The sequence below is a fragment of the Bos mutus genome, chromosome X (genome assembly GCF_027580195.1).
Source record: "Bos mutus isolate GX-2022 chromosome X, NWIPB_WYAK_1.1, whole genome shotgun sequence".
In the NCBI taxonomy this organism is placed as follows: Eukaryota; Metazoa; Chordata; class Mammalia; order Artiodactyla; family Bovidae; genus Bos; species Bos mutus.
In genome coordinates this window covers 70,600,414-70,626,311 of record NC_091646.1, presented here as the reverse complement: position 1 = coordinate 70,626,311, position 25,898 = coordinate 70,600,414, and the positions used below count along the sequence as shown (strand labels likewise).

The 25,898-nt window shown below is 38.9% G+C and overlaps 2 protein-coding genes across 3 annotated transcripts in view; one reads left to right on the top strand and one right to left on the bottom strand.

Moving 5' to 3' along the window:
- Window positions 1–25,898, bottom strand: part of SNX12 (sorting nexin 12) — a 63,086-nt gene that overhangs the window by 8,887 nt on the left and 28,301 nt on the right. The window lies entirely within an intron of this gene.
- LOC102268725 (large ribosomal subunit protein eL21) lies at window positions 2,280–6,679 on the top strand. The gene has a single exon (XM_070365557.1). The coding sequence runs from the start codon at window positions 3,743–3,745 to the stop codon at window positions 4,223–4,225; it is 483 nt and encodes a 160-aa protein (XP_070221658.1). The 5' UTR covers window positions 2,280–3,742; the 3' UTR covers window positions 4,226–6,679.

Below are 25,898 nucleotides of genomic sequence, written 5' to 3'. Positions count from 1 at the left end.
GATGGACATGAGTCTGAGTGAACTCTGGGAGTTGGTGATGGACAGGGAGGCCTGGTGTGCTGCGATTCATGGGGTCGAAAAGAGTCGGACACGACTGAGCGACTGAACTGAACTGAACTGAAGAAATAATAACCATCTTGTATAACTGAAACTTTGTATACCTTGATCAACATTTTTCCCTTTAACCCCTATCCTCCCTGGTCATGGTAAATATTCCCTAGTGTATACCTGTATCAAATCATAAAGTTGTACACCTTAAATATATGCTTTTTTTTTCTTTCTGGTAGCGCTTTGTAGGCTCTTAGTTCCCTGACCAGGGATCAAAGTTGGACTCCTGCATTAGAAGCATGGAGTCCTAACCACTAAACTGCCAGATAATTCCTTAAATATATTCTACTTTTATTTGTCAATTACACCTTGTCTTGGTCTGTTCGTCCAGGCTGCTATAACAAAATACCATATACTTGTGTGTATGTGTGTGTGTGTGTTCAGTTGGTCAGTCATGTCCAACTCTTTGCAACCCGCCAGGCTCCTCTGTGGAGAAGGTGATGGCACCCTACTCCAGCACTCTTGCCTGGAAAATCCCATGGACGGAGGAGCCTGGAAGGCTGCAGTCCATGGGGTCGCTAAGAGTCAGACACGACTGAGCAACTTCACTTTCCCTTTTTACTTTCATGCATTGGAGAAGGAAATGGCAACCCACTCCAGTGTTCTTGCCTGGAGAATCCCAGGGACGGGGGAGCCTGGTGGGCTGCCGTCTATGGGGTCGCACAGAGTCGGACACGACTGAAGTGACTTAGCAGCAGGCTCCTCTGTCCGTGGGATTCTCCAGGCAAGAATACCGGAATGGTTTGCCATTTCCTACTCCAATTACACCTCATTTTAGTCTGTTTGTCCAGGCTGCTATAACAAAATACCATAGCTTATAAATAACATAAATTTATTTTTTATAGTTCTAGAGACAGGGAGGGAAGTCCAAGATCAAAGTGTTGGCAGATTAAGTGTCTGGTAAGATCCTCTCTTCATAGACAACTCTCTTTTCTCTGTGTCCTCACATGGTGGAATGGGTAAGGGATTTCTCTGAAGTCTTTTTTATAAAGGCACTAATCCTATTTATGAGGGCTCTATCCTCATGACGTAATCATCTTCTAAATGCCCTACCTCCTAACACCATCACAATGGGGGTTAGGTTTCAACATACAAACTTGGGGAAGGGGGTGGAACACAAACATTTAATCTATAGCAATGTCAGTAAGAAGGTAAAAATGATGATAACCAAATGTAATATGAGAACATTGTTTGGATCTTTATATGAACAAACCAACTGTTGGACAATCTTTTGAGATAACCTGAGAAATTTTATAATCAACTGGGTACTAGATACTATTAAGGAATTTTTAATTTTGTAAGATAGCATAAGGAGAAAGCAATGGCAACCCACTCCAGTATTCTTGCCTGGGAAATCCCATGGATGGAGGAGCTTGGTAGGCTGCAGTTCATGGGGTCGAGAAGAGTCGGACATGACTGAGAGACTTCACTTTCACTTTTCCTTTCATGCATTGGAGAAGGAAATGGCAACCCACTCCAGTATTCTTGCCTGGAGAATCCCAGGGACAGGAGCCTGGTGGGCTGCCGTCTATGGGGTCACACAGAGTCAGACACAACTGACGTGACTTAGCAGCAGCAAGATAGCATAACCACAGCATAACTGTTATATAAGAAAATGTCTGTACTTTAGACATGCCTAGTGAATGTATATGGTGAAATAACATGATACCTGGGATTGGCTTTTAAAAAAATTTCAGCAAATTTTAAAAAAGAAGGAAACCAGAATTGAAAGAGACATGTGTACCCCAATGTTCATCGCAGCACTGTTTATAATAGCCAGGACATGGAAGAAACCTAGATGTCCATCAGCAGATGAATGGATAAGAAAGCTGTGGTACATATACACAATGGAGTATTACTCAGCCATCAAAAAGAATACATTTGAATCAGTTCCAATGAGGTGGTTGAAACTGGAGCTGATTTTACAGAGTGAAGTAAGCCAGAAAGAAAAACACCAATACAGTATACTAACGCATATATATGGAATTTAGAAAGATGGTAATGATAACCCTGTATGCAAGACAGCAAAAGAGACACAGATGTATAGAACAATCTTTTGGACTCTGTGGGAGAGGGACGGGGGGATGATTTGGGAGAATGGCATTGAAACATGTATAATATCATATAAGAAACAAATCGCCAGTCCAGGTTTGATGCAGGGTACAGGATGCTTGGGGCTGGTGCACTGGGATGACCCAGAGGGATGGTATGGGGAGGGAGGTAGGAGGGGGGTTCAAGATTGGGAACACGTGTACACCCGTGGCAGATTCATGTTGATGTATTGCAAAAGCAATACAATATTGTAAAGTAATTAGCCTCTAATTAAAATAAATAAATTTTTTTAAAAAAGAAAGGAAAGAGAAAGGAAAAAAGAGATAGCTGAAACAAGATTGGCAAAATCTTGGTAATTATTGAATGTAGTTAATGGGTACTGGAGAAGGCAATGGCACCCCACTCCAGTACTCTTGCCTGGAAAATCCCAGGGATGGAGGAGCCTGGAAGGCTGCAGTCCATGGGGTATCTGAGGATCGGACACAACTGAGTGACTTCATTTTCACATTTCACTTTCATGCATTGGAGAAGGAAATGGCAACCCACTCCAGTGTTCTTGCCTGGAGAATCCCAGGAATGGGGAAGCCTGGTGGGCTGCCATCTATGGGTTCGCACAGAGTCGGACATGACTGAAGTGACTTAGCAGCAGCAGTTAATGGGTACATGAAGGTTCATTATATAATCCTCTTTATGAGTACATTTGAAGACATTTATTTAAAGTCACAAATCTGACCATGTAACTTCTGAGTATAAAAAAAACTTCAGTAGTTCTCCAAGGTCCACAGAGATAAAGCTCAAATCCATAGCATGGTCTGTAAAGCTCTACATAATGTAGTCCCCAGCCTCATCTCCTACTACTCCCTAAATTACAGTCATTAAACCTATTTCACATCCCCATGCCTTTGCTCCTGTTTCCTCTGTTTTTTGTTATCACACTTCCTCCTAAAACTTTCTGGCCTGAGGAGAGCTTTCTGACATCAGTACAAGTCTCCATGAACCCTTTCTTGACCTCCAATATTCAATCTACTTTGGTTTGAACCTTCTTCTCCTATCATATAATACCTGTGTTCTTATCTGTAGCCTTAGAGTCTTTGCTCAGTTTCAAACTGTACCTAGGAACTGCTGTACCACGTCCTTCCATGGATCTCACTGGACTGTTTCCCACTGAGAGAGCTCAAAAGTCACTATCTTACAGCACAACATTTAAGGAGGCACTCACTCTCAGGGTCAAGCAAGTGTAGCATCGGCACTACAGGCATCTCATTTTGCTTTACCCTAGATCTGGTCCCTCCTCACACCCAAGTCCAAACATTAAAGTCCTTCTATCTTTTATCACTCTGGTCTCAGGTGCACTCACATGTACCTCTTTAATTCCCTTCTGACAGTTGGCATATGGGAAAATGTGCCTCTCTCCATTTGTAACTTGAAAATTTCCCCTGACTGTGGGCCCTGGTTGCTGAGTACAAGGGAAGTGTTGGTGTTACACCAGTCACAGAAATGGAAATAGCTTAAATCCTTAGTGAAATTAAACATAAGAACCAGCTTTTCAGCCAGAACCACCATTTTCCAGTAATTCGCCAAAATGACCAACACAAAGGGAAAGAAGAGGGGCACCCACTACATGTTCTCTAGGCCTTTTAGAAAACATGGAGTTGTTCCTTTGGCCACATACATGCGAATCTACAAGAAGGGTGATATTGTAGATATCAAGGGAATGGGTACTGTTCAAAAAGGAATGCCCCATGAATGTTGCCATGGCAAAACTGGGAGAGTCTACAATGTTACCCAGCATGCTGTTGTCATCATTGTAAACAAACAAGTTAAGGACAAGATTCTTGCCAAGAGAATTAAGGTGCGTATGGAGCATATTAAGCACTCTAAGAGCCGAGATAGCTTCCTGAAATGTATGAAGGAAAATGATCAGAAAAAGAAGGAAGTCAAAGAGAAAGGGACTTGGGTTCAGCTGAAGTGCCAGCCTGCTCCACCCAGAGAAGCACACTTTGGGAGGACCAATGGAAAGGAACCCAAACTGTTGGAGCCCATTCCCTATGAATTTATGGCCTGATGGGTGTAAAAATAAAGACCTGGACTGTACAAATGTTTCTCTTAATTAAGTAGAGGTGTTGTGTCCAAATTCAGTGGGTGATGTCTTTTCAAATTTAGTGTTTTTTCTTCCTGAAAGATGAAAGATAGTTTGTTGTTCAGTATGTTCCATTTTTTAATAAACTGCCAGATATTATTTATAAAAATAAATAAATAAACATAAGAACCAGTGCCATCAAATTCTAAAAACTCTTGAAAATACTCCGTAGATCCCTTCAAAGCACTGTTAGTATCTACCTACATCTTCTTCCTCTAAGTGTATGCATGCTAAGTCACTTCAGTCATGTCTGACTCTTTGAGACCCTATGGACTGTAGCCCACCAGGCTCCTCTGTCCATGGGATTCTCCAAGCAAGAATATTGGAGTGGGTTGCCATGCCCTCCTCCAGGAAATCTTCCCCACCCAGGGATCAAATCCATGACTCTTAAGTCTCCTGCATTGGCAGGTGGGTTCTTCACTACTAGCACTGCCTTTCTCTCACTCAAGTTAAACTTCAAAAATTCATCCAGTTTTCATTTAATAACTAATATTACAAAAATATTTTCTATTTTTCATTGCTTATGTATAATGCTTAATTTACCCTGTAGGCTTTTAATCTGCTACTCTGAAAACACAACCACTACTCTTAGTTTTTCTGATAAAATTGTCCAAAACTTCAAGTCACTAATTTTAAAAATGTTTAAAAATATAACCATAAAAGAATTAAATATTCATCCTGCCAATCATGTTTAAACTATGTTTCAGTATACCAAATAGACCTAGCCAGTCAGAGAAAATTCTTTACAAAAGATTTCCAGCTAATAGATGTAGAAAGAATGATAGAACTAGAAAAATTACCAGTTTGAAGCCTCTTATAAAATAACTGATTTAGACAATGATCATTGTGCATACATTAATGTTAGTCGCTCAGTCATGTCTGATTCTTTGTGATCCCATGGACTTTAGCCCACCAGGCTCCTTTGTCCATGGAATTTTCCAGGCAAGAATACTGGAGTGGGTTGACATTTGCTACTCCAGATAATGATTATCACTGGATGCTAAAACTAATGGAAGACAAATAGGGAACTTTAAAGTGGGGGGATCAAACGGTCACCAATTTGCAACCAGATACTAGAATAGCATGTGTGAAGGTTTCGATTCAAGAAGAAGAGAGCATGGAATTCTCAATAATGGAAAACGGGGTTTAGAGTTTGAGATAGAAAGTTTTGATAAAAGAAGCTGGTACAGGAGCAAGATGTAGGATCTTGGAAGCTACTCAAAGAATTGTGGACTTTCTCTTACAGGGATTAGGAAGCCACTGAAGCGTTATGTTTTAGAAAGTGTTCTCTGGCTATAGTGTGGAGAATGCTTTGGGAGTAGGAAAGTGGGGGCAGGTAGATGAATTAAGAGATAGTTGCAATAGTGGAGGTGAAATGTGATGGTGGCCTGGACCAGAATAGGAATAGGCAATAAGAAAATAGAAGTACATGGATTCAGTAGATATTTAGCAAGTAGACCTAAAAGGATTTGGTGGTAGAATAACTAGAGGGAGGACAATATGACGGTTTCAGGCTTGGGCCACTGAACTAACAGTGGTGCCATTCTCTGAGATAAGGAACAGAAGAGGAGGAACAAGTTTTGACAGAAAAGGGAAGAACAAGCTCAATATGGGAAATGGTGAATTTGAGATGCCTATCCACATAGGCAGATGGATACACTGGGTCTAAAACTCAGAAAAGAAGTCTGAGTTGAACATACACTTGTGTAAAGTGAATGTATAGTAAGCAACTGAAGCCATGGGAACAGATAAGAGAACCCCAATTTAAAAAAAAAAGAAAACAGCAGAAGTTCCCTGATGGTCTAGTGGTTACGATTCTGGACTTTCACTGCCATGGCCTGGCTTCAGTCCCTAGTTGGGGAACTGAGATACCAAAAGCCATGCAGCCTGGCCAAAAAACAAAACAGAAAAGCAAAGCATAATACATTCCCTGTAGCCCCATATCTTTAACCTTATTATCTATGTTCAGTTCAGTTCAGTTCAGTCGCTCAGTCGTGTCCGACTCTTTGTGACCCCATGAATCGCAGCATGCCAGGCCTCCCTGTCCATCACCAACTCCCGGAGTTCACTGAGACTCACGTCCATCCAGTCAGTGATGCCATCCAGCCATCTCATCCTCTGTCGTCCCCTTCTCCTCCTGCCCCCAATCCCTCCCAGCATCAGAGTCTTTTCCAATGAGTCAACTCTTCACATGAGGTGGCCAAAGTACTGGAGTTTCAGCTTCAGCATCAGTCCTTCCAAAGAAATCCCAGGGCTGATCTCCTTCAGAATGGACTGGTTGGATCTCCTTGCAGTCCAAGGGACTCTCAAGAGTCTTCTTCAACACCAAAGTTCAAAAGCATCAATTCTTTGGCGCTCAGTAGTTTAAAGCAAATAAACCTCAGAAAAGGATAAAGAAACAAAATATCATTCTTCTCCTTTCTAGGCTCCTTGCCATAACCACCCTTCCACTTCTATACACAGTTTTCTATCTCAGAGGGCCAAGTTATAAGGCAGCTGAGTAAGTTAGGATTTTTTGCATTATTACATTTCATTCTCTTCTTTGATGGAAACTTGAAAGATACCTTAGTCTCATTAAAAGAAAACTTAGAAACTGTCTTAAGGTAGGTTAATTCTCTTAGAAGCATGCTTTCAGATAGCTACTTTTATCCATTATATTTAATTTTAAGACAATAACCTTTCCCCATCCTTATTTGCAATTCTGAGAGCACCTTCCAGAGTAAGGCATATTTCCTCCTTTTTAATAAAGTATGTAAACACTTGTTGTCAAATTTAGCAGGGTATATAGAAGGGTACATTATTAGGAGGTTTTGACAGTCAGATTTTTGAAGCTTGAACTAGATGATCCTTAAAGTTCTTAGATTCAATAAGGATTCTATGATTAAAGTATAATGGTCTTGGCTCCCTCAAACATTTTCCCTTGACTCTGTCACCAAGGATGACACAGAACGAGCCAGACCAGGTCAGTTTTCATGCAAAAATAAGTTTGGACTATGTGAAAGGCCTCTATTTTACAAGAAATAAGCCTTCTTATGACCTTGAAGCACTGGCCCATGAAAACACTTAGAAATTGGACCTACTTTGTGTACTGTGACAGGTCTGTTAGTTCAGATCCTATATACAACAGTAACTGAAGGTAGATGAACAGCACTAACCCTTATTTGACAGACTGATTTCAACATGGGAGAAAAGTCTCCAATCAGGCTGAAAAGAGTTGAGCTGCAAATTTCCCTTCTTGATATTTTTAAATAGTTAGTTGTATGAACACACCAAAAGCATACTAAGCAAATCTGCAGATGATAGACGGAAAGAAAGCTAGTCAACCGGACGACATTTAGGATTCAAAATAAGCTTGACAAGCAGGAATAATAGGCTAAATTTAACAAGGTGAAGAGAAAGAGATCAACTTAAAGAGTGCATTCCGAGTCCTAAAACACAACTGTGCAAGTACCAAATGGATGAACACAGCAGCAGAGTCAGTCTTAGGAATTCCGACTACCTCAACATAAGTCAACAGAGTGATTGACGTGATTGTCAAAAAAAAAAAAAAAAAAAAAAGGCAAAAGCTAAATAAATCTTGGCCTACATGAGTAGTAGCATAGGATCTAAAACAAAAAGGCATTGACTCTCCTCTCTGTAGTGAGGGGAAATAGTACATTTCATTGCTTGAAATAGTACATTTCATTCTAGATGCCAATCTTTAAAGAGAGATATTAGTGAACTGAAGTAAGAGCAGAACAGAATAACCAGAATGATGAGTGGATCTTAAAACTCTGTCATGAGAATAGTGACAGTAAAGGAGTTGCAGATTTTTAGCATAAAGACAAGACTTAGTAGAGGAAACCAATGACCACTGTTTTCAAATGTAAATGTCATCAAGTACCAAAGCTGCGCAACAATAGAAAAGACTGTCTCTGGAGCATATCCTCAAATAATGACGTGTTCAAGCACAGACCTAGACAATCATTTTATGGGAACATTGAGAGAGATTCAAAAGCCTGGGATAATTCATAGGTCTCTCTGCTAAAAAAGCCAAAAGCCATGATACTCCAGTAGTAATAAATATACCTAGTACAAGATCTTAGTTTCTAAATATCATTCTTCATTTAAGAGAGCCAAAGCTCCTTGGAGAAATAGCTGGTCCCAGGGGGATAGCAGGTATATGATAAGCAAGTGTATGATAAGCTTGTAATGCATATATATCATATAGCAAGTATATGATAAGCTTGAAATAGTCTTATTGTCCCAGAAAGTAAGGAAGTGCTAAATAATGATGGGGATATGTAAATGGACACAGATATCAGCTTGAAAGGGCTCCTACTGCCCAAGTCTGGGCCAATTTAACTATAAAACTGAATAATGACAGTAAAACATTACTATTGTTGTTGTTCAGTCACTAAGTCGTGTCTGACTCTTTGCAACCCCAAAGCCTCCCTGTTCCTCACATTATAACCCACGTTATAAAATATTATAGGGCTATCTTCCCTGGTGGCTCAGATGGTAAAGCATCTGCCTACAATGCAGGAGATTCAGATTCAATCCCTGGGTCGGGAAGATTTCCTGGAGAAGGAAATGGCAACCCACTCCAGTATTCTTGCCTGGAAAATCCCATGGATAGAGGAGCCTGGTAGGCTACAGTCCATGGGGTCACAAAGAGTTGGACACGACTGAGCTACTTCACTTTCACTATAAAATATTATAACTCATGCAAAAAATAAGAACCCATGTATCCATACTGATAATCAATCTATCAATACATGGGGTAAAAGGAAAGCTCTTTGTTTCAGCAGAATGCCAACTAATGTAGAAATAAAGATATATTTAGAAAACCACTATTTTCCAAACTACATAGTAATGAGTAATTCAGGTAAGAATTATCAGTGAACGCTAAAAACTATTAGGTGAAAATTTGATGAGGAACAAGACATTTATACAGTCTCAAATTATCCCCTCACAAATTGTATATTGATTACAAAAGAAAAAATAGTAAATTTACAGTGGAGAAACCTGGCAGACTTCACTTTACCAAATAGCCAAACTTAGCATCAGCGATCGTGGGACAGGCAAACATTATGTGCTTTCTGGTGTAATGCATTGAGAACAAATCACTTCTTCAATATTCCTATAAAAAATGCATAACCTGAAGTTAATCACTGGGAGGCATCAGATAAACCCAAACTAAAGGACATTCTACAAAATAACTGGCCTGAACTCTTCAAAAATGGCAACACAATGAAAAAAAAAAGACAGAAACCATTTCAGATTAAAGGATAATAAAGTGACATGACAAACAAATTCAATAAATAATATTGGCTTGTAATCTGGACTGGGGGAAAATTGCTATTGAGGACATTACTGAGACAAGAAGTAAAATCTAAATATAGATAGTGATAATACTATGTTAATATCAATGTTAGTTTTTCTGATTTTGATCATTATGCTGTGATTTTGTAAGAGAATGTCTCTGCTCTTAAGAAAGACATGCTTAAGGATTTAGGAGAATAGGAAATTTATGTCCGAAAATTACTCAAGTGATTCAAAAAATTACAGACAGATGATGATAGAATAAGAAAGCAAATGTGGCAACATGTCAAAAGTTTATGAATCTGGGTAGATAGTATATGGAAATGCTTTGTGCTATTCCTCCAACTTTTAAGTTTGAAATTACTTCAAAGTGATAAGTTTGTTTTTAAACTTTAAATGATATTTTAAAAGGGGAAAACTATACCAAATGTTCACTAAAGTTCTATCAAGATTAACAGCAGGAGCCAAATTCCAAAACCAAAGCTTTTAGCAAAAGACATAATAACCTTTTTAAAAAATTGAAATATAGTTTATTTACAATATTGCATTTAATGTTTACAACATAGCAATTCAAAATTTTTACAGATTATGCTCCATTTATAGTGAATATAAAATTGGTTATATTCTCTGTGCTATACAATATGCCCGCATGGCTTGTTTATTTCATATATAGTAGTTTGTATCTTTGGAAAAGGCAATGGCACCCCACTCCAGTACTCCTGCCTGGAAAATCTCATGGACGGAGGAGCCTGGTAGGCTGCAGTCCATGGGGTCACGAAGAGTTGGACATGACTGAGCGACTCCACTTTCACTTTTCACTTTCATGCATTGGAGAAGGAAATGGCAACCCACTCCAGTGTTCTTGCCTGGAGAATCCCAGGGACGGGGGAGCCTGGTGGGCTGCTGTCTCTGGAGTCACACAGGGTCGGACATGACTGAAGTGACTTAGCAGCAGCAGCAGCAGTTTGTATCTTTAAATCTGTAGCCCTCTCTTTCCCTTCCCCCTTCTTTCTCCCCACTGGTACTAGATCTCTATATCTGTGAGTCTATTTTTGTTTCATTATATTAATTTGTTTTATTTTTAAGGTCTCACATATAACTGATAACATTATATACAGTATTTGTCTTTCTATCTCTGATTTACTGAGCATAGTAGCCTTCTTTTACATGTAGCTGTCCAGTTTTCACAGCACCATTTACTGAAGAGATTGCTTTTTTGCCCCAGTGCAGTCTCAAAAATGACAGACTGATCTTGGTTTGTTTCCAAGGCAAACTATTATATATCACAATAATCCAAGTCTATGCCCCAACCACTAATGCCAAAGAATCTGAAGTCGAATGGCTCTGCTACTTCTGCTAAGTCACGTCAGTCGTGTCCGACTCTGTGCGACCCCATAGACGGCAGCCCACCAGGCTCCCCCGTCCCTGGGATTCTCCAGGCGAGAACACTGGAGTGGGTTGCCATTTCCTTCTCCAATGCATGAAAGTGGAAAGTGAAAGGGAGGTCCCTCAGTCGTGTCCGACTCCTAGTGACCCCATGGACTGAAGCCTACCAGGCTCCTCCGTCCACGGGATTTTCCAAGAAAGAGTACTGGAGCGGGGTACCATTGCCTTCTCCACTAATGGCTCTATGAAGACCTAAAAAACCTTTTAGAACTAACACCAAAAAATGATGTCCTTTTCATCATAGAGGACTGGAATGTAAAAGTAGGAAGTCAAGAGATAACTGGAGTAACAGGCAAGTTTGGCCTTCGAGTACAAAATGAAGCAGGGCAAAGACTAACAGAATTTTGTCAAAAGAACTCAGTGGTCATAGCAAACACCCTCTTCCAGCAACACAAGAGACGACTCTACATATGGACATCACCAGATGGTCAACATAAACTCAGACTGATTATATTCTTTGCATCCAAAGATGGAGAAACTCTATACAGTCAGCAAAAACAAGACCAGGAGCTGACTGTGGCTCAGCTCCTTACTGAAAAATTCAGACTTAGATTGGAGAAAGGAGGGAAAACCACTATGCCATTCAGGTATGACCTAAATCAAATCCCTTCTGATTATACAGTGGAAGTGACTAATAGATTCAAGGGATTAGATCTGATAAACAGAGTGCCAGAAGAACTATGTACAGCAAGTAGTGATCAAAACCATCCCCAAGAAAAAGAAATGCAAAAAGACAAAATGATTGTCTGAGGTGGTCTTACAAATAGCTGAAAAAAGAAGAGAAACTAAAGGCAAAGGAGAAAAGGAAAGATATACCCATCTGAACATAGAGTTCTAAAGAATACCAAAGAGAAAAAAGAACCCCTTCCTATGTGAACAATGCAAAGAAATAGAGGAAAACAATATTATGGGAAAGACTAGAGATCTCCTCAAGAAAATTGGAGACACCGAGGGAACATTTCATGCAATGATGGGTACAATAAAGGAAAGAAACGGTAGGGACCTAACAGAAGCAGAAGATATTAAGAAGAGGTGGCAAGAATACACAGATGAACTATACAAAAAAAGATCTTAATGACCCAGATAACCATGATTGTGTTATCACTCACCAGACATCCTGGAGTGTGAGGTCAAGTGGGCCTTAGGAAGCATCACTATGAACAAAGCTAGTGGGGGTGATGGAATTCCAGATGAGCTATTTCAAACCCTAAAACATGCTGCTGTGAAAGTGCTGCACTCAATATGTCAGCAAATTTGGAAAATTCAGCAGGGACCTTGGAGTACAAAATGAAGACGGCAAAAGCTAACAGAGCCCAGTGATTTTTTGGGCTCCAAAATCACTGCAGATGGTGACTGCAGCCATGAAATTAAAAGATGCTTGCTCCTTGGAAGAAAAGCTATGACAAACCTAGACAACATATTAAAAAGCAGAGTCATTACTTTGCTCACAAAGGTTCATCTAGTCAAAGCTACGGTTTTTCCAGTAGCCATGTATGGATGTGAGAGTTGGACTAAAGAAAGGTGAGCACTGAAGAATTGATGCTTTTGAACTGTGGTGTTGGAGAAGACTCTTGAGAGTCCCTTGGACTGCAGAGAGATCAAACCAGTCAATCCTAAAGGAAATCAGTCATGAATATTCATTGGAAGGACTGACGCTTAAGCTGAGTGAAACTCCAGTACTTTGGCCACCTAATGTGAAGAAGTGACTCATTAGAAAAGATTGTGATGCTGGGAAAGATTGAAGGCAGGAGGAGAAGGGGACAACAGAGGATAAGATGGTTGAATGGCATCATCAACTCAGTGGACATGAGTTTAAGCAAGCTCCAGGAGTTGGTAATGGATAGGGAAGCCTGGCATGCTGCAGTCCATGGGGTCGCAAAGAGTCAGAAATGACTGAGCAACTAAACTGAACAGCAGTGGCCACAGGACTGGAAAAGGTCAGTTTTCATTCCAATCCCAACGAAAGGCAATGCCAAAGAATGTTCTAACTACTGCACAATTGAACTCATTTCACATGCTAACAACGTAATTCTCAAAATTCTTCAAGCTAGGCTTCAACAGTATGTGAACCGAGAACATCCAAATGTACAAGCTGAATTTAGAAAAGGCAAAGGAACCAGAGATCAAATTGCCAACATCCACTGGATCATAGAAAAAGCTACAGAATTCCAGGAAAACATATACTTCTGCTTCATTGGCTACACTAAAGCCTTTGACTGTGTGGATCACAACAAACTGTGGAAAATTCTTAAAGAGATGGGACTACCGACGAGTTTCCCTGCCTCCTGAGAAACCTGTATGCAGGTCAAGCAGCAACAGTTAGAACCGGACATGGGACAACCGACTGGTTCCAAATTGGGAAAGGAGTACATCAAGGTTGTATATTGTCACCCTGTTTATTTAACTTATATACAGAGTACATCATGCAAAATGCTGGGCTGGATGAAGCACAAGCTGGAATCAAGATTGCTGGGAGAAATATCAATAACCTCAGATATGTAGATGATACCACCCTTAGGGCAGGAAGCAAAGAGGAACTAAAAAGCCTCTTATGAAGGTGAAAGAGGAGAGTGAAAAAGTTGGCTTAAGTGAAAAAGCTGGCTTAAAATTCAACATTCAAAAAACTATGATCATGGCATCCAGTTCCATCACGTCATGACAAATAGATGGGGAAATAATGGAAACAGTGACCGACTTTATTTTCTTGGGCTCCAAAATCACTGTGGATGGTGACTGCAGCCATGAAATTAAAAAGACGCTTGCTCCTTGGAAGAAAAGCTATGACAAACCTAGACAGCATATTAAAATGCAGAGACATTACTTTGCTAACAAAAGTCCATATAGTCAAAGTTATGATTTTCCCAGTAGTCGGACTATGTATGGATGTGAGGGTTGGACTATAAAGAAGGCTGAGCACCGAAGAATTGATGCTTTTGAACTGTGAGGTTGGAAAAGACTCTTGAGAGTCCCTTGGACTGCAAGGAGATCCAACCAGTCAATCCTAAGGGAAATCAACCCTGAATATTCATTGGTAGGACTGATGCTGAAGCTGAAGCTCCAATACTTTGACACCTGATGCGAAGAATTGACTCATTGGAAAAGACTGAAGGCAGGGAAAGACTGAAGGCAGGAGGAGAAGGGGACAACATTGGATAAGACGGTTAGATGGCATCACCGACTCAACGGACGTGAGTTTGAGCAAGCTCCAGGAGACAGTGAAGGACAGGGAAGCCTGGCGTGCTGCAGTTCATGGAGCTGCAAAGAGTCAGACATGACTGAGCGACTGAACAACAAGAACAATATTTTTGCTTACCTTGTTGTAGATTAATTGACCATAAATGTATGAGTTTATTTCTGTGCTCTGTATTCTGTTCCATTGATCTAAGTGTCTATTTTTATGGCAAGAAATCAGTGAGCATACTTCTGGCTCTGTTCTTTTACTCAAAAGATTGCTTTGGCTACTGGGGATCTTTTCTGATTTCCATCTAAGTTTTAGGATTATTTGTTTTAGCTTTGTGCAAAATGTCATGGGTATTCTAATAGCAATTGCATCAGTATGGTCATTTTAAAAAATATTTGTATTTATTTATTCTATTTTTGGCTGTGCTGGGTCTTCATTACTGCGCAGGCTTTTCTCTAGGTGCAGTGAGCTACTCTCTAGTCGTGTGAGGGCTGCTGACTGTGACGCCTTCTCTTGTTGCCGAGCAGGGGCTCTAGGGTGCACAGGCTTCAGTAGTTGCAGCATGTGGGCTCAGTAGTTGTGGCTCCCAAGCTCTAGAGTACTCAATAGTTGTGGCTCATAGGCTTACTGGCTCCACAGCATATGGGATCTTCCTGGACCAGGGATCCAACCCATGTCTCCTGCATTGTCAAGAGGATTCTTTACCACTGAGCCAGGGAAGACCAGTATGACCATTTTAACAATGTTAATACTTCCAGACCATGAAGACGGGATATCTTTCCATTTCTTTGCATCATTTTCAATTCCCTTCATCAGTATTTTATAGTTTTCAGAGTATAGATCTTTCACCTCCTCTAAGTTTACTCCTAGATGTTTTATTCTTTTTGATGCAATTTTAAATAGGACTGTTTTCTTGCTTTCTCTTGCTGATAGTTCATTACAAATGTATATAAAAGCATCAGGTTTCTGTCTACTAATCTTGTATCCTGCAACTTTACTGAATTCACTGATTAGTTCTTAGTTTTCTGATGGAGACTTTAGGGTCTTCTATATTTAGTATCATATCATCTGTAAATAGTGAGTTTTATTTCTTCTCTTCCAATTTAGATTCAATTTATCTCTTTGTCTTGTCTGACTGCTGTGGCTAGGGCTTCTAATACTATGGTAAATATATGTAGTGAGAGTAGGCATCCTTATCTTGTTCCTGATTTAAAAGAAAACACTTTCAGCCTTTCACTATTGAGTATGGTGCTCACTGTGGGTTTGTCATATATGGCCTTTATTATGTTGAGATTTGTTCCCTCTGTATCCACTTTGATGAGAGTTTTTATTATGAATGAATGTTGAATTTTGTCAAATGCTTTTTCTGCATCTAATGAGATGAGCATGTGATTTTTATCCTTCCTTTTGTTAATGAGGTGTATTACATTGATTTGTGAATGTTGAACCATCCTTGCATCCCTAGAATAGATCCCATTTGTTCATGCTGTATGATCCTTTTCATATATTGTTGAATTCAGTCTGCTAACATTTTGTTGAGAATTTTTGTATCTATATTCATCAGAGATACTGGCATGTAATCTCTTCTATTGTAGTGTTTTTAATCTGGTTTTGGTATCAGGGTAATGATGGCCTTGTAGAATGAATTTGGGAGTGTTCCCTCCTTTTCAATTTTTTGGAATCATTTGAGAAGGATAGGATTCTTTATATGTTTAGTAGAAATCCCCTATGAAGCTCTCCAGTATTAGACTTGTGTTTTCTGGGAGTTATTTAAATTACTACTTGAATTTCCAGATGTTCAAGCTGGTTTTAGAAAAGGCAGAGGAACCAGAGATCAAATTGCCAACATCCACTGGATCATGGAAAAAGCAAGAGAGTTCAAGAAAAACATCTATTTTTGCTTTATTGACTATGCCAAAGCCTTTGACTGTGTGGATCACAATAAACTGTGGAAGATCCTGAAAGAGATGGGAATACCAGACCATCTGACCTGCCTCTTGAGAAACCTGTATGCAGGTCAGGAGGCAACAGTTAGAACTGGATATGGAACAACAGAATGGTTCCAAATAGAAAAAGAAGTATGTCAAGGCTGTATACTGTCACCCTGCTTATTTAACTTATATGCAGAGTACATCATGAGAAACGCTGGGCTGGAGGAAGCACAAGCTGGAATCAAGATTGCCAGGAGAAATATCAATAACCTCAGAGATGCAGATGACACCACCCTTATGACAGAAAGTGAAGAAGAACTAAAGAGCTTCTTGATGAAAGTGAAAGAGGAGAGTGAAAAAGTTGGCTTAAAGCTCAACATTCAGAAAACTAAGATCATGGCATCCGGTCCCATCACTTCATGGCAAATAGATAGGGGAACAGTGGAAACAGTGGCTGACTCTATTTTTCTGGGCTCCAGAATCACTATAGATGGTGATTGCAGCCATGAAATTAAAAGATGCTTACTCCTTGGAAGGAAAGTTATGACCAACCTAGACAGCATTTTGAAAAGCAGAGACATTACTTTGTCAACAAAGGTCCATCTAGTCAAGGCTATGGTTTTTCCAGTAGTCATGTATGCATGTGAGAGTTGGACTATAAAGAGAGCTGAGCACTGAAGAACTGATGCTTTTGAACCTTGGTGTTGGAGAAGACTCTTGAGAGTCCCTTGGACTCCAAAGAGATCCAACCAGTCCATCCTAAAGGAGATCAGTCCTGGATGTTCATTGGTAGGACTGATGTTGAAGCTGAAACTCCAGTACTTTGGCCACCTGATGAGAAGAGCTGACTCATTGGAAAAGACCTTGATACTGGGAAAGATTGAGGGCAGGAGGAGAAGGGGATGACACAGGATGAGATGGTTGGATGGCATCACCGACTCAATGGATGTGGGTTTGGGTGAACTCCGGGAGTCGGTGATGGGCAGGGAGACCTGGCGTGCTGCGGTTCATGGGGTCGCAAAGAGTCGGACACGACTGAGTGACTGAACTGAACTGAATTCAGTTAGTACACTGTATACTCTCCTCAGCAACAGTAGCCCTTGTCCTAGTGGGGAGCTGTGCTGGTGCAAGAGAGGCCATAATGGGTTCTTGGTGTGGGCCAGGGCACACATCGTGATAGGTCAGAGTCCCAGGCAGTTTCTATCAGCTTCCTCTGCCTTGTTTTGAGAATAAGCAAGTGTGTGCCTGCTCTTCAGGGGCACAGTCTTGGTTTCTTATAACTCTATTAGTCCCATTAGTTTTCAAACCAGCTAAGAGGATTTGTCTTCCCAGTATTGGACCCCAATATGTGGTTTGAGCCATTCACTCCCTAGGAAGGGTCTCCAAGTTCATATAATCTCCTCTGCTGTGTTCTCTCTGAAGTGTGCAGGTTCTGATCAGATTGCTGCTTCTCCCTCTCTACCAAATTCATTTGGATCTTTCTTTACAGCTTTGGTTGCAGAAGAGTCTTTCTGTCTTTCTCTAGTTTGTTTTCAGTGAGAATTGCTCCACCCATAGATATATTTTTGATGTATTTATAGAGATAGGTGAGATCAACATCCTCATACTTCACCATTTTGATCTCTTCCCCCCAAAGACAATAATCTTAGAGAAGTTTTACAAATCTTAGGACTTCCCTGGTGGTACAGTGGCTAAGAATCTGCCTGCCAATGCAGGGGACACAGGTTCAATCCCTGGTCCAGGAAGATTCCACATGCCGTAGAGCAACTAAGCCTGTGCTCCACAGCTACTGAGTCCATGCTCTAGAGCCCATGAGCCATTTACTGCTGAGCCCCTGTGCCACAACTACTGAAGCCTGCTCACTCTAGGGCCCACGAGCCACAGCTACTGAAGCCCATGCTCCCTAGAGCCTGGAAGTCGCAACTACTGAGCCTGAGTGCTGCAACTACCAAAGCCCGTGCACCTAGAGCCTGTCTTCAACAACAAGAGAAACCACAACAGTGAGAAGCCCATACACTGCAACTAAAGAGTAGCCCCCACTTTCCTCAACTAGAGAAAGCCCATGAGCAGGAATGAAGATCCAGTGCAACCAAAACTATAAATAAATAAATAATTTTTAAAAGAATTTTTATAAGTCTTGAAAAAGTTATTAAGAGACTAAAAATAATCTTTTTATAAAAGAAGGAACAGTATTTTTTGTCACACAGGCCAGGATTCAAATCCTTGCTCTGTCACGTATTTGCATGATCCCCTGGAAAAGGGATAGGCTACCCACTCCAGTATTCTTGGGCTTCCCTTGTGACTCAGCTGGTAAAGAATCTGCCTGCAATGCAGGAGACCTGGGTTCAATCCCTGGGTGGGGAAGATCCCCTGGAGAAGGGAAAGGCTACCCACTCCAGTATTCTGGCCTGGAGAGTTCCATGAACTATACAGTCCATGGGGTCACAAACAGTCAGACATGACTGAGCGACTCTCCCTTTCACTTTCAGGCAAATTGCTTAGCTTTTCTTAGCTTCAATTTCTTCAAGTTGTAAAGATAATACTATTAATTCTCTAGTTATACAGACACACTCATTCCTCCCTAACTTACCAAGAGCTTTTACAAATCATTACAAATCAACAGGAAAATGATGAACACCCCTATAGAAAAATGGGCAAAAGATAATTTATTAAAAAATTATATATAGATAATCAATAAATACAGTTAGTGGAAAAAAATGTTCAATCTCACCACTAGTCAAAGACATGCCAATAAAACTTTTAATATAAATTTTAATCTATGAGAGACTGACAAGGAATAAAAACATTGATAAAATCCAGTGTTGATGAAAGTATGGGAAAATGTACTATTGGTGATAATGCAAACTGGTATAACATTTCTATTGCTTCCCTAGTGGCTCAGAGGGTAAAGTGTCTGCCTACAGTGCAGGTAGACCTGGGTTCGATACCTGGGTCAGGAAGATCCTCTGGAGAAGGAAATGGCAACCCACTATAAAGCATTCGATAATATCCATTAAAACTGACCTAGAAAGTTCTACACTGAAAACTATAAAACATTCCTATAAGAAAAATTTATAGGCCTAAATAAATGGACCTGCCATGTTCTTAGATTGAAAGACACAATACTGTTAAGGTGTCAAACCTCTATAAATTCATCTATAGACTCAATAAAATTGTGATCATAACCCCATCACGTTTTAAAATAGAAATTGGCAAGCTGATTTTTAGATGTACATGGAAATGCAAAGGACCTACAATATCCAAAGAAATTTCAAAAAAGATTAACAAAGTTGGTAGATCTATATTCCTGACTTTAAGACTTACTACAAAGAAAGTCACAGTATTTGATAGACAAATAGGCCAATGGAACAGAATAGAGAGTTCTATACATGCAAAGTAATTTGATTTTTGACAAAGCAATATTGAATTGGGGAAAGGAAAAGTCTTTCAACAAATGGTGCTGGAAAAATTGGATATCAATACAGAGAAAATAAACCTCGACCCCAATCCTACATCATTCATAAAAACTAACTGAATGTCAATTATACCTTAATAAAGCTGAAATTTTTAGAAAACCAACTGAAGATAGATTGTGGAACCAGTCATAAAATATAATTTTTAAAACTATAAAGTTTCTAGAAGAAAACTCAGGAAAGGATCTTTGAGACGAGGATAGACAAAGCTTTCTTAGAAAGAACACAGAAAGCAATATTCATATAAAAGAAAAATTATAAATTAGATTTCACCAAATTAAAAAAAAAAGAAACCTGTTCATCAAAAATCACCACTAAGAAAATGAATAGGCAAGTGACAGACTAGGAGAAAATATTTGTAAAACATATACTTGACAAAGAACTTGTAACCAGAGTATAATGAACTCCTATCTTAGAAGACTATGTCAAAAGATATAGAATGTGTTGAAAGTCACAATCTAGGAGGAAGATAAATGCCATCATTGTTTACTGGATGGTCTGTGGTCACAGCAACCAGACCTGTATGTAGAACAAGAGGAGGTGCCTTCTCCACAGTCTTTAACAGGAGCTAAAGGAACCACTTCCACAGGCTTGGCATGAGTATACTCGTTTTCCTACCGCCCTGCCAGCAATAGCTATAAAAACTTCATTTGTATGCATAGGTACATGGAGTATATGGGAAATCTCTGCCCCTTCCCCTCAATTTTGTTGTGAACCTAAAAATTCCCCCCCAAAAAAAAGTCTTTATTAAAAAATACAGAAAAAAAGAACTCATACTTGGTCGCCAAGTCTTGCCCAACACTTTGCAACCCCATGGACTGTAGCCCATCAGGCTCCTCTGTCCATGGGATTCTTCAGGCAAGAATACTGGAGTGGGTTGCCCAATTCAATAATTTAAAAAGGCAAACAATCCAGTTTGGAAAAAGGAGAAAATATTTGAATAGACACTTCACAAAGAAAAATGTATAAATAGGAAATAAGCGTGTGAAAAAGTGCTTGACATCACTAGTCATCAGAGAAATGCATATTAAAACTACAATGGATGCTACTACACAGTAAAATACCTAAAATTTAAAAGACCAACCATATCAAATGTTGGAGAAGATATAGAACAAGTGGAATTCTTATACATTATCAATATGAATATAAAATGGTACAACTATTTACAAGAACTGTTTTGAAGTGTCTTATAAATTTAAATATATATCTACCCTACAGTTTAGAAATGCCACTTCTATCTAGATACTTACCAAAAAAAAACCCTACAAAAGACAAAGCAACGAAAGTATATGTTTATGAAAAGATTTTAGTCATAATAGCTAAAAAAAAAACATAAACAATCCAAATGTTCATCAATAATAGAAAGGACAGACTGGTATATTCACACAATGGGATATCACTCAATAATGAAAGGGAGAAAACTTGATATGCACAATTAACATGGGAAAATCTCAGAAACATTATGCTGAGCAAAAGAAGCATTACACATAAACTGGTCCTTAAAAGCTATAGATTTTGAAGCAAATGTTGGTTAATAAATGCATTAACAAGTAAAACATTTTACTAAGGACAGAACCAGACAATTACACAAAGATTCATGGGTAAGAATGTTCATCACAGGTGCTTATAATAGCAAGAAAACCTGAAAATAACCTAAAAGTCCATTAAGAGAAAAGTAAATAAAGTTATAATTATAATTATACACAAATTATAATACTACACAGCCATTTAAAATTATGGTATAATGTATATTCATTGACACAGAAAAAAGTTCAGAACATGCTACTGAGTGCAAACAAAATGGATTACAAACAACTCTCCTTGGAAAGGATATAAAATGATTGATAATACCCAATATTGACAAGTACGTGGGAAAAACACACCTTCATATTCTCTTGGTAAAGCATGTAAAATGGTAGACTCTATAACTGTAATTAAAATTCTAAGTGTGCATACCTTTTCACATAGCAATACATTTCTAAAACTTCATGCTATATACTCACATAGGCACATAAATACATGTACAAAGAATGTTTGTAATAGTCATACATTATAACAACCCAACGGAGAAGGCAATGGCACCCCACTCCAGTACTCTTGCCTGGAAAACCCCATGGACAGAGGAGCCTGGTAGGCTACAGTCCATGGGGTCGCTAAGAGTCAAGACATGACTGAGCAACTTCACTTTCTCTTTTCACTTTCATGCATTGGAGAAGGAAATGGCAACCCACTCCAGTGTTCTTGCCTGGAGAATCCCAGGGACGGGAGAGCCTAACGGGCTGCCATCTATGGAGTCACACAAGTCGGACACGACTGAAGTGACTTAGCACTTAGCATACCATAACAACCCAAATGTCTATCAGTAGATTTGGCTAAATAAAATGATAGTCCATATACACAATGGGACACTATACAGCTATTAAAATTAATTAGTTTGGATTGAAGTCAGAAAGTATAATGGTGGTTACCACAGGCTGGGGGTGGAGGGAAAAGAAAAAATAATTTTTTTGTATCAAAGGGTACAAACTTTCAGTTATAAGATAAATAAGTTCTGAAAACATAATATACGCATGGTGACTATAGTTAATAACAATGTATTATATAGCTAATAGAGTAGATCTCTAGTGTCCACACTACACACACCAAAAAATGGTAACTATGGGAGTTATGTTAATTTGTTTGGTTGTGGTAATCATATCACAATGTGTACATATATCAAAGCATCACATTTTACACCTTAAATATATACAATCTTTAAATATATATACATATATATAATTCTTATTTATCTAAATAAATAAAAATATTTTAAATGAATGAGCTAAGACTCCAAATAGGCAAAATAATCTTGAGAAAGAAGAACACAGTATCACACTCCCCAATTACAAACTATACTACAAAGCTACAGTCATCAAAACAGTGTTACTGGCATTAAAAACACATATATAGATCAATGGAACAGAGTGCAGAGCTCCAAAATAAACCCATGCTCTTACACTCAATTGACCATATGACCAATCTATGACAAAGGAGACAAGAATACACAATGGAGAAAGGGCAGTCTCTTCTGTAAATAGTGCTGGGGAAGCTGGACAGCTACATGTAAAAGAATAAAATTAGAACATTCTCGGACTTCCCTGGTGGTACAGTGGATAGGAATCCACATGCCAATGCAGGGGAAATGGGTTTTCTCCCTGGTCTGGGAAGATTCCACATGCCACAGAGCAACTAAGCTACTGTGGGCCATAACTACTGAAGCCTGCATGCTCTAGGACCTGCAAGGTGCAACTACTGAGCCTATCTGCTGCAACTACTGAAGCCTGTGTGCCTGGAGCCTGTGCTGAGCAACAGAGAAGCCGCTGCAATAAGAAGCCTGCACACCGCAATGAAGAGTAGGCCCACTCACCACAACTAGAGAAAGCCCATGTGCAGCAATGAAGACTCAGTGCAAGCAAAAAAAAAAAAAAAAAAAGGAACATCCTCCAACACCATATACAAAAATAAACTTAAAGTGGACTAAAGCCCTAAATTTAAAATTGGATACTATAAAAACTCCTAGAGGAAAACTATGTTCCTTCACATGGATCTTGGTGATGGTTGTTTGGATTTGACATCAAAACCAAAGGCAATAAAAGCAAAAATAAACATGTGGGACTACATCAAACTAAAAAGCTTCTGCACAGCAAAGGAAACCATCAATAAAATTAAGACAACCTAATAAATAGGAGAACATATGGGAAACTCATATATCTGCTAAGAGGTTAATGTTCAAAATACATAAAAAATTCATACACTCAATAGGTACACTCAATTGTGTGTACACTCAGTCATGTCCAGCTTTTTGCAACCCCATGAACTGTAGCCCATCAGGATCCTCTGTCCATGGGCTTTCCCAGGTAAGAATACTGGAGTGGGTTGCTATTTCTTTCTCCAGGGGATCTTCCCAACCCAGGGACTGAACCTGCATCTATTGCATCTCCTGCATTGGCAGGCAGATTCTTTACCAACAGTGCCACCTGGGAAGCCCACACTCAATAGTAACAAACAAACAAAAATCTGATTTAAAAATGAGCAGAAGATCTGAATAGACATTTTTCCAAAGAAGACATTCAAATGGCCAACAGGTACATGAAAAATAAAACATCAATAATCATCAGGGAAATGCAAATCAAAACCACACAGTATCACCACACACCTGTTAGAATGCATGCTAAGTCACTTCAGGCATGTCCGAAACTTTGCAACCCCATGGACTGTAGCCCGCCAGGTTCCTCTGTCCATGGAATTCTCCAGGGTGAGAATACTAGAGTGGGTTACCATTTCCTACTCCAGGGGATCTTCCCAACTAAGGAATGGAGCCAGGTGTTTTATGGCTCCTGCATTGGCAGGCAGGTTCTTTAGCACTAGCACTACCTGGGAAGCCCCCTGTTAGAATGGCTATTATCAAAAAGACAAGAAAAAACAAATGTTGGTAAGGATGTGGAGAACAGGGAACCCTTGTGTGCATCACTGATGGGAATGTAAATTGGTACAGCCAGTAGGGAAAATAGTTTGTGGAGATTCCTCAAAAAATTAAAAATGGAACTACCATATGATCCAGCAATTCCACTTTTTGTATTTATCTGAAGATAATTAAACCACTAACTCAAAAAGGTACATGCACCCCCATATTCAGTGGAGCATTATTTACAATAGTCAAGATTTGGAAACAACCTAAATGTCCATGAATGATGTGGAACAAGCCTGTCTGTATATCTGATGGTTCTCTCTCTCACTTTGTTTTTCCTTACCAGTATCCTACCTCACATTTGCCCCTGTGATGGCTATATTGCTAGCAAGCATACCTGTGGTTGTAAAAATAGTAGAGCAAAAGAGAAAAAAACCTGGTTATTGATATAAAAGATTTGTGTATGTCTTTTAAACATAATTTCCACCTTACATGGAATAATCAGGAAAAGTGTAAAAACTCAAAAGTTAAATAAAAAAATTTATCAGTTAAAAAAATAAATGTTCATCAATGGATAAAGATGATGTGGTAAATATATACAATAGAATATTATTCAGCCACAAAAAATTAAATTTTGCCATCTGTGACAACATGGATGGACCCTGAAGGCATTATGCTAAGGGAAATAAGTCTGAAAAAAAAAATACCATATGATCTCACTTGTATGTAGAATCTAAAAACAAACAAACAAAAAAACAAGACAAATCAAGCTCATAGATATGAGAGAACAAATTAGTGGTTGCCAGAGGTGGGAGGCAATATGGGAGAGGGGATCATGGGGATGTAATATAAAGCATGGTAACTGTAATTAATAATACTGTATTACAGTATTATTTACTGTATTACTTATGTATTATTTATGTATTACTGTATTACATATTTGAAAATTGCTGAGAGTAAATTTTTAATATAATCAACAAAGACACACTGTATCACACAAGGAACTATACTCAATACTCTACAATAACCTTTATGGGAAAGGAATCTGAAAAAGAATAAATGAATATATATAACTAAACCACTTTGCTGTACACAAGAAACTAACACAATATTATAAATCAACTATACTCCAATAAAAACTACTTTTAAAAAAAGGAAAGTAAATCTTAAATAAGTTCTCAACACAAGAAAAAGAAGTTCATAACTATCTATAGTGATGGATGTTAACTAGACTTATTTTGGTGATCATTTCACAATATGAAATTCAATAACTGATATTGAATCATTATGTTGTAAACCTGAAACTATATGTCCATTTACACCTCAATAGAAAATTGTTTGGATTTTTAAAAATGAATGCATTGATGCTGTATGTATAAAATGACCAAAATGTCCAAAATAGATTATGTAGAAAGGAAGTACAGAATGGCATATAAAATATAATATGTGCCCATTATTATAAAAATATAAAAGTATGTGTATAGATGAAACTCTGGAAGACCTACACTAAATTCTTAACAGAGGTTATCTCAGAGTAATAGAACTACCAGATAGAACTCTCTAGACTGTAGGTTTAGTTATTAAGCCATTCTTTTATAATACATATTATTTTTAAAATAATAAGAACACCTTTTGAAAAATAAAGTGAAGGGTGGACTTTCCTGGTGGCTCAGTGGATGGGAATCCTCCTGCTAATACAGGGAATACAGGTTTGATCCCTGGTCTGGGAAGATTCCACATGTTGCACAGCAACTAAGTCTGTGTGCTGCAACTAATGAGCTCATGCACCTAGAGCCCATGCTCCACAAAAAGAGGA